The 16,546-nt window shown below is 40.9% G+C and overlaps 1 protein-coding gene across 6 annotated transcripts in view; it reads left to right on the top strand.

Moving 5' to 3' along the window:
* DOCK10 (dedicator of cytokinesis 10) overlaps positions 1-16,546 on the top strand; it is a 246,269-nt gene that overhangs the window by 130,781 nt on the left and 98,942 nt on the right. For all 6 annotated transcript variants that reach the window (XM_040982815.1, XM_040982814.1, XM_040982813.1 and 3 more), the window contains exon 4: positions 6,146-6,228. In XM_040982815.1, coding sequence (XP_040838749.1) covers positions 6,146-6,228 — 83 coding nt within the window. The remainder of the gene's footprint in view (positions 1-6,145; positions 6,229-16,546) is intronic.

Here is a 16,546-nt window from a genome sequence, read left to right as displayed (position 1 = left end):
AAAATCAGAATTAATCCCAGTGACAAGTGAGAGCTGAAAGCGTGTACCTCTTGCATTAATCTTTCTGGCAAGAAACTAGTTATATAATTTAATAATCCTCTGTAGCCAGAAATAAAGATAATTTTGCATCTAAAAAGCCATCTGTTATATACTTATTACCCTGTAGCCAGAATGTAATAATCAGCTCCCTTAAGAGAAGGACAAATTGTAGTGCCATACCTTATTGCTATTTGAGATATGCAATGTGATTTGTATTGATTCTAATGATTCCCTGAAGAGGAAAGAAAAGACAAAATTAACACAATTTTAGGGTGTCCTTTGCAATCGCCCCTCTTTTCTAACTATTTAGATTTTAGAACCATCCAACTGCATCTTTCGTCATTTCTAAAGGAAGGAGACACAGAGGAATGTGTTTCCCTAACACGTATATAATAACTGTCCACTATAAATTGAAACCCCATGCTGAGGTGATGTGTTCTTTTTTAAAAGGATTTACATATTTTTATTTCAAAGGTAGATTTGTAGAAAGGACAGAGAAGAAAAGATCTTCCATCTGCGGCAACAATGGTAAGAGACAAGCTCATCTGAAGCCAGGAGCCTGGAGCCTGGAGTTTCTTCCAGGTCTCCCACGTGGGTGCAAGGTTCCAAGGACTTGGACCATCTTCCATTGCCTTTCCAGGTCCTAAGCAGGGAGCTAGATAGGAAGTGGAGCAGCTAGGACATGAACACCTCTATGGGATGTCAGTGCTTGAAGGTAGAGGATTAGACTGTTGAGCCACAGTTGTATGTTCTTTTAAAAGGTGTGGTCACTGTGAGTGCAAAATGAGAGGTAATTCCAGTCGCTAAGGCACACTGTGTGAAGGCATGACTCGGAGGCTCTCAGTTCACGGTCAAATCCATGACAAGGACTGCGCCACAGCATCACTCCTGTGCAGTCACAGAATCTACATAGTAAAGCAACAGCATTTGTTTATCTCCTTAGGTCGCCTGTTATTTTCTTAACACTGCAGACCCCGAACCTCTCCTGGGAACAGTCTGGTTCAGAAATGTTCACAAAAGCCCTGCACAAAGTTGACTTGCAGCATCCTTTTTATTGTCTAAACACTTGCAGGTAGAGGTAAAAGGCATAAACATAGAACAAGCAAACAAAAGAAATGAATAAACTGTGAATCAGGTGTACGCTGCTTGGAAAAGTTAACCAGCTCAGCAAGCTCTTGCTGAATAGTCAGGTTTTACCTTTGGAACAGACTGGTAGCTTCCATTTCAAAAGGAACTGAAGAGTTAGCATTTTCGAACAGGTGCCGCTGTGGGTGAGGAAGTCAGTAAGGAAATATGAGAGCAATTGCCGTCCTGTTGCAAGCACAATTGTAGCTTGGGACTTTGAATTTGCAGCCGATCCCTTCAGCTTGGTTTGTGGACAAAGAGAAACTGTAGTCATAATTATAATAGTACTTAATGATCCTCTTAGAGTGACTGTGTGGGCTGGAACAAAGAATAGAAAATAATTTTCTATGCGTAACATTTCCAAAATGCCATAACTATGTAGGAGAAATGGTTATGCATTTGTAAAATGCACTGGCTGTCCTAATCAGAGAAACCACAGATTCAGGAGGAATTTTTAATTCTTAAGAATCATCTCATTGAACTGTGCTTGTCATCCACACAGCAAATGAATTCAGAAGTGTGTTGATGAAGACGGGGGGCTTTCAGAATCAGAAGACCTAATTATCTTTCCAAAAGTCTGCATGTTTTTTAAATCAAGAAAAGCAAGTTGTTATTATCAGCCGTTATGAATATGAATTATGGATTGAATCAAACTTGCCAGGAAAATGGGATTTATTTGTTTATGTTTTCATCCATTCATTTATTTTTGGTGCAGAGACAGATTTACAGAGAGAAGGAGAGATGCAGAGAAAGATCTTCCATCCACTGGGTCACTCCCCAAATACAGTCAGAGCCTGAACTGATCTGAAGCCAGGGGCCAAGAGCTTCTTTCCTGTTCTCCCTCATGCATACAGGGTCCTAACGCTTTGGGCCATCCATCTTCAGCTGCTTTCCCAGGCCATAAACATGGAGCTGGATGGTTAGTAGAGCCACCAGGAAACACACCCGCACCCATATGGGATGCAGGCACTTGTAGAGAGAACCATGCCTCCCCAAAAGGGGTGTTTTTAAGGCAACTGTTATTGACTGCTTACTCTGTGCTAGGTAGCTTACAGCAGTTATCTGACATGATGCTAATGAAGTCGGGATTGTAAGGCAAAAAGACACTAGGAATAGTTAGTTAATTGAAATTCCAGAATTCTAAGAAAATAGACTTCAAGTTTCAAGTTAGGTCATGTTACTTTTAACACAGAAACAGAAACAGAACCAGAAACATCTAGAATGAAAGGTCAGATGTGCTTTTCCTTTAAAAGTCTGTAATTATCAAACAATTCAGAAACTAACAAATCCAGTTTGTTTTTATGAAGTGTAGGATTTGATTTAAGAATCTGAGCTTCTCCTTACCTTTCTGATCTGTAAGATGGTAATAATAAAATCTTACAGAGGATTTGTCTTTCAGCAGCTGTCTCTCGAGGCAGCAGGCTGTCACTCATTGGCAATTTTAGAGGTGTAGTCGTTGAAGTGAGTTGCCAGGGATTTAAGAGAAAGATTAAAAATCAATTCTGTTGTTTACTTGTTATCAGAGCTATAGACATCTCTTTGATTTAATAAGTAGATTTAAAGAAATTTCTGAAGTGCAGAGAGGAGAGACAGAGAGAAAGATATACTGTCCGATGATTCACTCCTCAAGCAGCTGCAACAACCAGAGCTGAGCCTATCCAAAGCCAGGAGCCTCTTCCAGGTCTCCTGCGTGGATACAGGATCCCAAGGCTTTGGGCTGTCCTCAGCTGCCTTCCCAGGCCAGAAACAGGGAGCTGGATGGGAAGCGGGACTGCTGGGATAAAAACTGGTGCCCATATGGTATCCTGGCACGTGCAAGACAAAGACTTTAGCCGCTAAGCTACCACACCGGACACGTGAATTGCATTTGTTTTAAGAATAAGCGACTTTTGTTTTTCTTGTTAGGTCTGATATGCCAGTGTAGCAAGAAGTTTACAGTCACTGATCAGATCAGTTCAAATCCCTTGTCGGGAAGGAATGGTGTGATGTCTCCTAAGGAAGGGTTGCTGCAAATGCAAAGTTCTTCTTTATGTTTGTAACGGGAAAACCTTTAGAGATAAGATACATGTTCATCAATATTAGTGTGTTAAACATGGTATAAACATTACAAAATACTTTATAGTTGATTCAATGAGCTGGACCCAAGAATATCAGCATCATTGAATACCTAAAAACATTATATTACACATATATAATATTTACATATTTTAAAAATAGAAATATGCATGGTGAAAGAAAGAGCAAATCAGGAAACCTGGTGTCTGATAAATATAACCTTATATAAACTAACACCTTATCAATATAAAACAGTGTCTGCCCATGTTTTGTCAGTGCAATGTACGGTGAATAGATCCGGATTTAGTGAAATCCATGCTGTGCTGGGAATATTCATGTGTGACGTGCTTCCATGTCTATGGTGGGTAAACGCAGACATAGCCCATCCGGCAAGGGGCAGTGAGAGAATCCATGCATGTGCAGGCCATTGGGAACTCTGCTCAGCAAGACAAAAGCCAGAAATTTTGTGGCAGAAATTTCTATTCCCCTCCTGCATTCTGAATCATCAGCAAAATCTGCAAGCCAAATCAATAAGTTCAAGTTCACCTCAGGGTTCAGTGTTAGTGCCAGGACAATCAATTTTGTGGGTCTGTATTGGGAACTCTAACCTTCATGTACACCTGACTTACAAAAAACGTACACTGCTTTGGCAAGTTTTTTAGCAAACAGTCTTTAAAATACTTTGAGCATTCTGTCTCAACAAGCCGATTCAGTCAGCTGAGCAGGAGAGTCGCGTGGATGAAGATACACTCTAAAGCTTTGCTTTTCCTTTACACTGCACAAAATTTGAAGTAGCCACAAAAACAGCTCCCACAATCCTGCCGTTTACATCTCTGGCCATTGTCATCATTTTATGTGAATTAGCTCCCTTGCCCAGCTTCCTCCACCCTATTCTGTGGTATTTTTCCACGACACTACCATTTTCTAACATGTAACACAATTGACTTCAACTGACACAATTTGTGCTTATTGACCAGTTTTTCTTGAGTAGGCAGATTCCAGAAGACATCAGTGTCCAATCTTGTTCCCAGTGGTGTTGCTGTCACAGTGTTCTAGGGATGCACTCCTGGGCCCTGGCTGGTGCTTGCTGGCTAAGCGGATGTGGGAGCTCTGAAGCAAGAACAAGGCTGTGCATTAGAACAGGACATTTTATTCTATTTAGGAAAAACATAGAATTTTGAAAGCTTATGCTGCTAAGTGAAGAGAAAGCAATATTCATACTCAAACTCACACTTATGAAAAAACTAAATATAACTAGGTATTAGAAAAATGTTTGAGGGGGGAGCATAAATGGGAGGTGAGCTTTATGCCTTTGGCTTTTCCTTTTAAAGGTAATTTATTTCCTTTGAGGATGACAGCAAGGTGGAAAGCTAGGGGAAGGAAAGGACTCAAATGATGAAGGAGCTGGCTTCAGGGCGCAGTGTGCTGTGGACCTGTGTGCCTCTGGTCTGAAGCCTTGGCATTGTTCATCCAAAACGTGAAATGTTTTATCCAGGCGACATAGGAAGCGTAGTTTTCATCCTATTTCCAGAAACATGTGCTTTACTGAATTGGCTCAAGGCCTGGCAGGTTAATACTTTCGACTTCAACTAGTAACACTGTTTTGTTGGCATTTGCCATCCATGCTGGTCATCTCAGCATCCTAAATTCCCTCGTGCTATCCTTTCCCTCCATCTGTCTCATTGCTGCTTTGTTTTTAAACTCACCTCTTGCCTGTACTCACGCTGCCTCCTACTCCTTCTCCCAGCCTCACTCATTTCGTCTTTAGTTTCCAGTTTGTGCGTGGGCCCTGACAGCATCGGCCCTGAGAGCTGAAAATCCAGAGCAGCGGAGGACCCTAGCCACAGTCCTCTCTCCTGGCCCTTTCCAAGGACACATAGCGGAACTATGACGTGTGTTCTGCATGTACCTCTCTGAAGCCTCAGCACCTGCCCAGCGCCTCCATCCCGCACTTGAGAGGCAGCGCTGGAGCTCCAGGGGGCGCTGGAGCTTCAGGGGGCGCTGGAGCTTCAGGGGGCGCAGCAGCTCTCTGCACCTGCTCAGCTCACTGCCAGGACTCCACGCTCACAGGGCACTGGGTCTATCACCCTTCGTTGTATCCACTTACACTAGCACATAAGATGTTAGAATCTAATTGCTCACAGGCTAATCCCTTGAGTCACACAATTTTGAAACCAAAAGGCATCTTCAAAGTCAACAAATTCCATTCCATTTGTTAACCCACAGTCAGTAAAATGCCATTTCCATGGTAGGCATTGGGGAAATATTTGCCATCCACAAACATAAGATAATCAGCCAGCATGTACCACTCTACAGTAGCTGGCTTTACTATGAACTTGTTTATAAAACTGTTTTTGGTCACTTTTTATTCATGTAGATTTATAAGTTTGAATCATCATGAGGAAGGGTTAGCCTTAGGAGGCATTAGATGAAGCTGCAAACCAGCTGCAGACTGACAAGGTCAGTGACATAGAAACAAGCAGAGGGTTGGTTAGTGCAGAAAGAACAGGAAGAAACGGACTCAAATCACGGCAAGAGGATTCCATGAAGATAGTAACACTTTCGCTACTGAAGGCATAGGTTGTGGAAAAGGCTCTTAGGAGGGAAGCCGAGAAGATTCTCCAGGCAACAGCACGTTTTGGATGCTTGGTTTAGGTGATGTTCTGGCTGAGTGCATGGTGTTTTCCTTCATGGGGTGTAATAGAAAGAATGTGTTCGATAGTTTCTCCTCAGCGAGTTTAGAAAAGGTTAGATTTCCATTTCACTGGAAAATATAAAATGATTACAAAAGAGCAAGCCCCTTACCTGTCTTAAAAGTGCTTGCGTAGCCATCTCAATATGCTTGAATGCGCCTAGAGGACAGTAAAAACTTAACACTGATTTCTTTCATGATAATTTACATAATGGTCTTTTTTCTTCCCTTCAGGCTTGTAAATTTTATAGCTCCCAGTGGTACGTAGTGAACTACAGATATGAACAGTATTCTGGAGACATTCGACTGTTGCCCAGGTAAGAACTTTGTGAACAAGTACTCCATGAATTTTTTTTCCATGCATGGAATATTTTCTTTGTTCAAGCTCTGCCTTTGTTTATCAATGCATGTGCATTAATCAAGTGTCAAGTTACCGCTTACAAAATCTGTAAATGAGCTGGGCTACAGCGTTGTTTACAACAATGGATAATTTGTGTATTCACAGAATTTGAGGGTCATTTATCATTATACTTTGCTGAGCTGTCTCTTCAACAACAGGTGCTGGAAGATCAAAAAAGAAAAGCATAATATGGCCCTAGAGTTTTTCTGATAGTTTTCTTTCTCATATTTGTCAGTTTTCCATGTATTTTCACATGAGGAAATCAAAAACCATGAAAATAAACAACTTGTAAACAAATGATATTAAGGTAAAAATAGGAAAATGGAAAATAGACACTTCTTGGGAGTATAAAAGCCTTAGAAGAGGTGACTTTGCTTACTTCTTTTCAAATGTCATCTTCACAGGCAAGCTTAGCTGCCCCTGACTCAGGCAGAAATGTATTTCTGGTCCATTTCCCCTACGAAAGCAAAAATTTCCCAAAGGCAAGTAATGTCCCTAAAGAATAGTCTTGGGGAAAGCTGAGTGGTTGTTTCACATTCGATAAACAGATTGCACGTTTGGTCAGTTTTGAAATATGGCAACCCTGGCTGAGATTGGAGTTTTGCTCCAATTTAAAGAACTATGTTGAATTATACCTGCCAACTAACTGGTTTGTCCAGGTAAGATGAAGCAAGTAACCCATAAAAACAGTTAAACCAAAAGACAACTTTTTCCTAACGCTTTCCTCAGGTGAAACATTGAGAGGATACCCGTGAGATGTAATTTTCCAGCAGACACAAGGTACAGAATGAGGCACTACTTTGCAGAACTTCTTGTACTCCAAGAAGCATCTTTTCCAGACTTGAAAAGTATTATGCTTAATTCCTGAAAGCAGAATGGGAGGGAGGCATTTTGGAATGGCCTGAGAAGGTGACATCAGAGATTTCATCTCAAAAAACAGCTGCTGCCAGCTCTGTGAGCTTAGAAAAATGGTGTCCAGAGGACACAACTGGACCAAAGGCCTTGAGGAGGAACTCAGCACTTGAGAATTTGATGGTGAAGCAGCCTACAGCTAAGAAATGGAGGGAGAATTTAGTGAGTTGATAGCATGGGGCTTAGGCAAGGGACCTTGGCCATGAAAGGAAGTTAGATTTTATTTTATTCTCATTGTAATAGAAATCCTGGGAAATTACAACCAGGAATGGGATGCGATTGAATTTACCTCTTTAAAAATACCCATGATCTCGTATGCTGAGATCATGTAATCATGTTTTAACCCATGATTACACAACTAACATTAGGAGAAACTAAAAGAGGCTGTTTCTTTGGGAGTTGCATTAATGTAAAGAGGAAATGGTATTCATCTAACCGACGAAATCTGTTTTGAAGGATTGTGCGTTGCGTTCCACCTAATCTGTGAGCACTCTGTGAGACTCAGGTCACTCCTGGTGCGTAATCTCGTGTGAGTTGTTCTTGCAAAAGTCCTACCTCACTTCTGGTGTTTGTGATGACTGCATTCAGAAAGTCAGTGTTAGCCACATTTATTTTGAAGGTGCAGTTGAAAAGCAAAGCAGTTTTTAATGCCAAGACTTCCGTTTTCTGAAAAGATTTGTGGGAAGTGGTTACGGCTTGGAAGCCATGTCCAAGCAACTAGAAGTGTATCAAGTAAGGGGCTGCAGACAGTAGAGTTGTGCTGCTTCACTGCTCTTTTAAACAGATGCCTCCCCACGGTCTCTGAGTCAGTGGAGTACTTCCATGACTGTGTCTCCCTTGAATATCACTCGTCTTCTATTCATGATGCCATAAAGAAGAAAAGTAAATAGAAGATCTCGGATTCACTTCTCTAAGAAGCCATAGGGAGAGCATCTCCAGACAGCTTCTGGCCAGTCATTTACTGCAGCAGCTTTGAAGATGCTGCCTGGGCTACCTGCATCCGATATTGGAGTGTCTCAAAGTCCCGCCTTTCCTTCCAATTCCACTTTCATCCTGGTGGACAGCAGGTGCTGTTTCGATCGCTTTGGTCCCTGCAGCTGCTCTGTGGGTCCCTGCTTGACTCCTAGGCTTCTGGCTGCAGCCGTCCGGACCTCATTTCTTATGAACACACAGGGAGTGAACCAGGAGAAGCAAGATCTGTTGAAATCTGACCATTTGAATGATTATTTCAAAAAGGGAACAGTTTATGAACATTATTGAATTGGGATTTTCATACAACATGCAAAGACTGATCTCATGAGAAGAAATAAAGTAGCCAAGATAGTGTTGAGAAAGTTCTTTGTTTTAACTAAAAGAAGAGGAAGTTGATACCAAGAAGGGGAAGAATAAGACTGCTACAAAGTCAAAAACCTTAACAAACTTTGTACATTTTGAAAATGAAAATTGGAAGTGCTGGAACAGAATCCTCTGGCATGTACTTAATAGTAGTGAAGACAGTGAGCAGCAGGCTCATTTGTGAAAGACTTGACAGAGCCCAGAACGATCCCCTCAAGGGTGCACGTGCTTAGGTCACTGGTGGGGACTCATAATTTAAGTAGGTCTCCCAAGACTGAGACCTCCTGGATTAGGAGAAATCTCTTCTGATTACTTCTAATTTAAATGGATAATTTCCTTTTATGGACTGCTGAAGGAATAAAATAAAAATTTGCAATCACGTAAGAAAAGTAAGGGAAATTTGCTCTTTGAATGCAAAATTGTGCTATCATTGACTCCTAAGAACTCCACATTTTAAAAGTGTGTTTTCATAGAAATTTCCAGAAGATACACTATTTTAGCCTACTATTGAAACTGAAGCCTACACAGAAAATGAATAAAAATGACTCTGAGCTCAGAAATCCAAAATGTAAGAATAGCATAAAATGCTTATTGCACGGACTTTACTAATTCATGGGGTAACTACAGAAATATATGGTGACGTGTTTTAGGAATTTGTTGTAGATGATTTGATAGAATGAAGACATAAGGAAAAAATGTATGAAAGTATTTTGAGACATAAGTTCAAATGACATGTGATCAGTTTAGCTGGGCTAAATTACAACAGTTTTTCTTTTAATTAAAGAATATTTCTGGAATGTCTACACTGAGACAGAAGTGACTAGTGTTGCCAGGTATTATCTTATTTAATATTCACAGCCCTATGAAAGAGGAACCGTTATGCCCATTTTATTGAAGAAACTCAAGCACTGAAGTGTAATTTGCCCCCAGCCTCACATCTAATGGTTGATGAGGCACCCAGACTGCCCCAGTTCCATTCTAGGGGTCCTGGGAATAATTTGAGTATAGCTATGAGAAATGAGTCTATCTGTGAAGTCCAACCAATGATGAGTTGACAAATAGACAGGTAAGATCCCTTTACTGCAGGGACCACATAATCCTACTAGAGAGGAAGATTTCAAAGTCAGTGGCCAGAAGTACAAATCTTTTAAAGATATTCAAAAAGAGAAGACTTCTTGTGTAACAAGCCCTGCAGAAAACAGATAGACACAAATGATGGATCTTTAAAGGCCAGCCAGCTTTGCACAGGGGGAACACTGGGAACAGGACTGGGAAATGAGTCCTCAGGAGTCTGCAGACCTAAGGGAAGTCCCCTGCCTGTCTGCCATGACTGACCTCACCGCCCAGCACTCTCACACCTCCTCTGTGTCCCAGCCCTGACCTGTTCTTGGGTACTACAAGCTCGGTGTCCTCACAAAGTTAGCTCCTCTGGTACCTTCTGTGTGGTTATTTCGCTCAGAGCATCACAAGACCCACTGCTTCTCATTTTCAACATGCACCTCCTGAACCTGTACGGAACCACTCATCTAAACCTGGCTTCTACTGCTCCAGTTCCATCAGTCATTTCTTCTCTCATTGACTTTGTTTTCTTCAAATTTTCCAGTGATATTTGTATAACACCAGAATGTTGAAGTATATGCACACTGTGAACTGGTCAACTCCAGTTAATAAAGAAGCAGATCCCCTTCCATACATATGGCTTACATGGGTAAAGCACAAATCACCATTCTTTACGTTTCTCAAGAGGAGGATACATTGCCATGACCTGTAGTCACCCTACTGTACAATAGATACCTTAAAACTCATTTTTTAAACAACCGTTTTCATTCAAGGACATTGTATTGTCTACTTTCACTTCATGAATTACTGACTCACTCCTCTCCTGGTTTGAGTTCAGGAACATTTTTTCTTGATGTGTGTTTGTCATTATTGCAGCTTCTTTGTGCTTATTACTGCCCAGAAACTGAATCATGGAGTAGAAAGAATGACTTTCGAGAATTAAGACAATTCTTGATAACTATTTGATCAGATAAACTTTTGAGTTAGAAAAAGCAATTCATGAAACGGTCATGCTTATAGTCACTAAACCTTGAACTAAGATATAACCAAAATTGACATTCAGTGGTGTGCATATTTTAAGAGATTTTTCTATTATGTGTTTATCTGAAAGAATGACTGTAATGGAGGAGTTGGGGAGCTAGAGACAGGGAGAGTTCTTCTATTTGTTGGTTTATTCCCCAACTGCCCCAGCTGGGCCAGGCTGAAGCCAGGAGCCAAAAACTCCATTTGTGTTTCACATGTGGGTGGAAACATTAGCAGGAAGCTAGAGTGGAATTGGAGAACCTCTTCATTTCCTAACATTTTGCTTGTGGTTAGAGTCCGCTGTCTCATCTCTTCCAGTCTTATGGAGAATACCATTCATTCTTGTAACCTACTGTCATCCTATTAAGGCTGTGGAATGCTGTAATTTGTTACATCAGACTGTATTCTTGTACCCATTAAGCAACCTCTCTTAATCCTCTCTCCCATGGCTTTCCCTGAGTCTGTTAATCAATATTCTATGTTTAAATTGCCTATGACTTTTTAAAAAAGACTTATTTTTATTGGAAAGTTAGATATACAGAGAAGAGGAGAGACAGAGAGGAAGATCTTCCATCCATTAATTCACTCCCCAAGTGACTGCAATGGCCGAAGCTGAGCCAGTCCAAAGCCAGGAGCCAGGAGCTTCTTCCGGTTCTCCCACATCGGTGCAGGGTCCCAAGGCTTTGGGCTGTCCTTGACTGCTTTCCCAGGCCACAGCAGGGAGCTGAATGGGAAGCAGGGATACTGGGATTAGAACTGGCACCCATATGGGATCCTGGCTCTTCAAGGTGAAGACTTTAGCCACTAAGCCACCCCGCTGGGCACTGACAATGTTTTAAATCCATACACCCACCAGTAAACACCTAAATTTATTCAATGGCTTGGCTACAGTACATAGTATTGTAATGTACATGGGAGTGAAAATACCACATTCAAATGTTAATTTTATTTCTTCAAATGTATACCCAGCAATGAATTTCTAGGTGATTTGGAAGACCTATTATGTAGTTCTTAAATAATCTCCATATTATTCTCAATAATGATTGCACTAACTTGCATTCCCACTAGCCATGTTTTGGAGTTACCTTTACCCCACATCCTTATAAACTTTTATTGCTAATTGTCCCATAACAATTTCCAAATATTGTGTAAGCATTCAAACAGACGAAGAAGTTGAAAGACTTGCATACAACAAAAACACCAAGTCCCATCATTCAAAATATGTCTCTTCCATTGTTCTGTGTGTGGTTGCTTTTTTGTCTCATCCGTCCATGTGTCCTGCCATCATCACTGCACCTTATTTTTGTGTCATTTCATCATTTCATTACTGAGTCAAATCGTAATGGTGAGTTGAAAACATCGGCGCAGTGCCTTCCTAATGGCTATAATTGTTCAATAGAGATAAAGAGTCTGCACCTTGTGCTTTTTCTATTAACTAAAATTGCATACAAGGGAATCACAAATTGTGCTTTATCTACTGGATAACTTGATCATGCAATATCTGTGTGATTCAAACCACCACAGAGATGTATAAAATTATACTACCTTTTAAGAGTTAGCTGACACCTTTCCTGATCAGTCCTTACCTCCACTTCCCTCTGATTTTTATTTTTCCTCTGGCTCATATCCTGCATGTTTATATGTTTCTGACTTCTTCTATTCAACATAACGCTTCTGAATGATATCTATACTTTTGCTTAGATTAGCTGCTTCTATTTTCTGAGTGACACTCCTTTGTGTGTGCAACTAAAGTAGTTTGTTGGTTCATTCCTTCCACATTTTTAGCTGTTTTTCTTAAATCTTAATGGAAACTCTGATCATAGTGTTGACTGTCTCATTTGTCATTTCCACGACTCAACCGAGATTCTTGTGGGAATTCCTGGTGAGTATTTTGCGTGGATGTTCATGGGATTCACGCTCCATTCCCTTTGCCTTTTGTTTTAATGATATCCTTCAGTGGAAAGGATGTGCTCTTCCTCGCTCATTCCTGAGTATGTTTTTGGAAATCCACATTAGCAGGGAAACAGTCTGCAAAACACCACTAATATGGCAGTTCACACTCCAGAAAAGGTTTCTGCAAAGTTACTTTTTGTAAGAAAGAGAAGGAAGGAAAAACCACCCTGGCAAAAGGGCACGGGATAGTTCAGGACTGAGTAGCACTGGCTCGAGACCAGAGGGAAACAAACAGAAAATGACTAGCATAAAGCCAATGGTTAACAGCCATGTTCAAGTTATCTTTGCTTGCTTGGATTGGGTTTCCCTGTTCATTTATTTATTGTCTACTTTGGATATTTCCTTAGTACTCTCTTTAGTGCAATGCCGTTAAAAAGAGTTGTGGGACACTCATGTTCCATCCACTACAGACAAAGTATTTCAAGTTGCTACTCTAAAAACAGACACATGAATCTGCCTCTGAGTCCCAGGCCACGTCAGTTCTTCCGAGAGGGACAACAAGGGGTGGGGTCCCAGAGCCTTACCTGCCAATCAGGCAAGAATGAGACAAAAGGTATTTTTGGTGGAATAAGAACAATTTCCCAGTGGTCCTAAAATAACCCTGTGATTTGCTGCTTGCTCTGCCTTCACTTAAAGTTGACCTTGACTAAAAAGATCAGGACAGTTAGCATCAATAGCAAGTCCACAGTTAAATTTAAGTAATTCTGACACTTAAAAGAAAGAATCATAGCTACAAGTACATCAAGATTTTTTGGAAGAAAAAAATGGGTGAATTCTTATTTCACATGCTCATTAAAGACGTTTTAGTTAATGTTTCCTAAATCCAGGAGTTATTCCAAAGACTTCTAATCTTGTTTCTTCTGTCACATGCTTATAAAAGTCATCCTTGTGGGCTTTGCGTTCAGTTCTGCAAAATGACAAAATGATGCAACACAATGAAGCCCCAGTATTATGCATAAATGTCTTGTTATACACACAGTTAAATAACAGACAATATGCAACCTATTATAGCTTCTGTATAGACTTATTTACTTCTTTGGAATAAGTATAAATAAATCATATTGTTAATGTTTTTCAAATTTGAGATAAATTCTGCTCATACATGTTAACATAAAAGTCTATTAAATATTTATTAAACACCTCCTGAGAGCCAGTTTTCACGGTAGAAATAATTGTAAAATCTGCATTCTCTTCCACTTTTATGTCAAACCTCCAGTTGTTGAGTTAGATTGTTACTAGCATTGCATTCGGTCTTGGGATTTTATCAGGACAGGAAGAGAGTCCAAATTCTGCAGAGTATAGAATGACTTCATGGAGATCATTTTGGCACACAAACTGTCACCAGGTTATAATGGGATATGATTCTGGCTTATAAATAAATGAGATTCTGATATATGCTATAGTGTGGCAGGATGTTCAATATGATGTGCCGAGTGACACAAATCATGAAGAGACTACGATTCATGGATGGAAGATACCTGAATAGCAGAATCTGTAGAAACAGAACATAGAACAATGGTTACCAAGGACTGCAGTGGGGGTCTTGGGAGCTGTTGTTCATTGGGGTCAGTTTCTGTCTGGGACGGTCCAGAGTGTGGAGACCAATGGTGAAGATGTTTGGCCAACCGTGTCAATGTACTTAATGCTGCCCAACTATATGTTTAAACACGATTGAATGGGTAAGTTTTGTATCATACATATTTGACCTCAACACAAAAGGGTCCTTTTCAGGGATCAGAATGTGATTTTTAGCACAGACTTCACCCAAATAATTGTGCGGATGGCATTCTTCATTGGGTTCTAACTTTCCCTGCTATAAACTAGTAGTAGCCATGTTCTTTTTTATCCTTGATCATTCATCTTCCTGTCTAGTATACTGTCAGTGGAGAAAACAGACTGTGATGGAAACACAAAATGTAATTCTGGTCATTATCTCAGGAGTTGGATTCAGAAGTTGTTTCCTACATGATGCAAATAACCAAAGGAAACACAAACATTCAATGAGAATTGTTTATATATGGGATTTGATATAGAAAAACAGTCCTAGGGGAGAGCAAGCAGGGACACCTGGAGACCCAAGGACATGGCAGGCAGCAGAGGCAGCAGAGCAGGGCTGACATAAACAGATACCCCAGCAGCAGTCGGGGCGCCCCCTGCCGTCAGATGGGAAGAACCCCGGGAACACACAGTGGATCAAACCACAAAATTGCGTGGCCCAGTGATTTATTAAAATTTGATCGTAAAATGACTGACAATCTCCTACATGTTTGGGAGACACCCCAGTGGCAGCATGATGAACTTGGGAAAATTTATAAAAGATACCCATTGTGAACCTGGAGAGGAGAAGAGGGGTAGGGGAAAGGAGAGCCCAGTGCCAACTAAAATGTATCAAAAAACAATGAATAAAAATAATTTTTAAAATCTGATCATGACCAGAGACAGAGTGGCAGAGCTCCTTTGGACAGGTGTGAGATTGGGGTGGATTTCCCCTCCCACCCCCTCCAATGCCACATCAGGTGCCATTCTGAGTTCTGTGGCAAAGCCCCTGATGGCGACAACAGCAGGCTACACATGTGCTAAGCCAGGGGACAACTCACTTCCAACACAACACCTTGCACTGGTCCCATTCGGAAACTAATACCGACTTGGTGTCCCAGGAGTTCCACCCAAATTAGATTTGGGCTGCCCCCAGATCTAATTGCCAGCAACTTTTGATAAAAAGAGGAAAGAAGACAAATCCATACAACAGGTGCCACAGACAGCCTTGTGACCTAGTTTAAAGTCAGAACTGGTGTCTCTAACCTCCAGTACTGCCGGAACTATGATGGGAGAAAGACAACAAACAATAATGCAGCAGCAATATGGGATTGCAGGGCACGGGGATTGGCAAGCTGGATGCCTGGGCTGTACAGGATGTGACAGAAACATAGCATGGGAGTCCAGGACTGCAACTTGCTGGAGGGAGTAGTACCAGTGACACAAGTGGAGACCAGAGCACTGAACAGGATCAGTAAAATCAGTCTGTATACCTGTGGACAGCACAGCTTAAAAAACCAGCCCAAAAGAGAAGACTCTGCTAATCTGAGTTGCAATGGCCACAGGCAAAAGAAGAGGCTCCCCAACAAAGAGGCAAAAGACTGTATCAACCTCGAGCTAACTGAGACATGCATCAAGAAACTGCTGGGTAAAGAATTTTTTTTAAAGACTTATTTATTTTTATTGGAAAGGCAGATATACAAAGAGAAGCAGAGACAGAAAATTCCCCTGTCCTCTGATTCGCTCTGCAAGTGGCCGCAACAGCCAGAGCTGAGCCAATCCAAAGCCAGGAGCCAGGAATTTCTTCCAGGTCTCCCACAATGGTGCAGAATCCCAAGGCTTTAAGCCATCCTCTGCTGCTTTCCCAGGCCACAAGCAGGGAGCTGGATGGGAAGTGGAGCAATTGAGACACGAAGTGGCACCCATATGGGATCCTGGCACATGTAAGGCAAAGATTTATTTGCTATGCTATTGTGTCAGGCCTCAGATAAAGAATTTTTTAAAATTACTGTGAAGCTGCATGGTTCATTTACTTTATAGAACACTACTCAACCATTTTTTAAAAAATGAAATTCTACAATTTGCAACAAAATGGTTCCAAATAAAGATCATTTTGCTCAGTGAAATAAGCCAATCCCCAAAGCGTAAATATCATATGCTCTTTCTGAAATAAGGCAACATTCACACAGAATATAAAACAAATAGATCTATAGATAAACATGTATGTACACATAATCTCATGGGTGAACTGCCTAATGGAGATTAGCATATTGGGAAGTGAAGATACAACGTAGTATATATTTGTGCTTCTGAATGAAAGGAGGACTTCCCATGAAACTGTTAAATATACCTTGACAATAGGATTCTAGATTGTCCACCACTGCTAATAGCTACAATACCATGATGCACTTAAATAG

The sequence above is a fragment of the Ochotona curzoniae genome, unplaced genomic scaffold (assembly GCF_017591425.1).
Source record: "Ochotona curzoniae isolate NIBS_2020 unplaced genomic scaffold, NIBS_Ocur_1.0 contig_3643, whole genome shotgun sequence".
Taxonomy (NCBI): domain Eukaryota; kingdom Metazoa; phylum Chordata; class Mammalia; order Lagomorpha; family Ochotonidae; genus Ochotona; species Ochotona curzoniae.
This window is presented reverse-complemented; position numbering and strand designations above follow the sequence as displayed.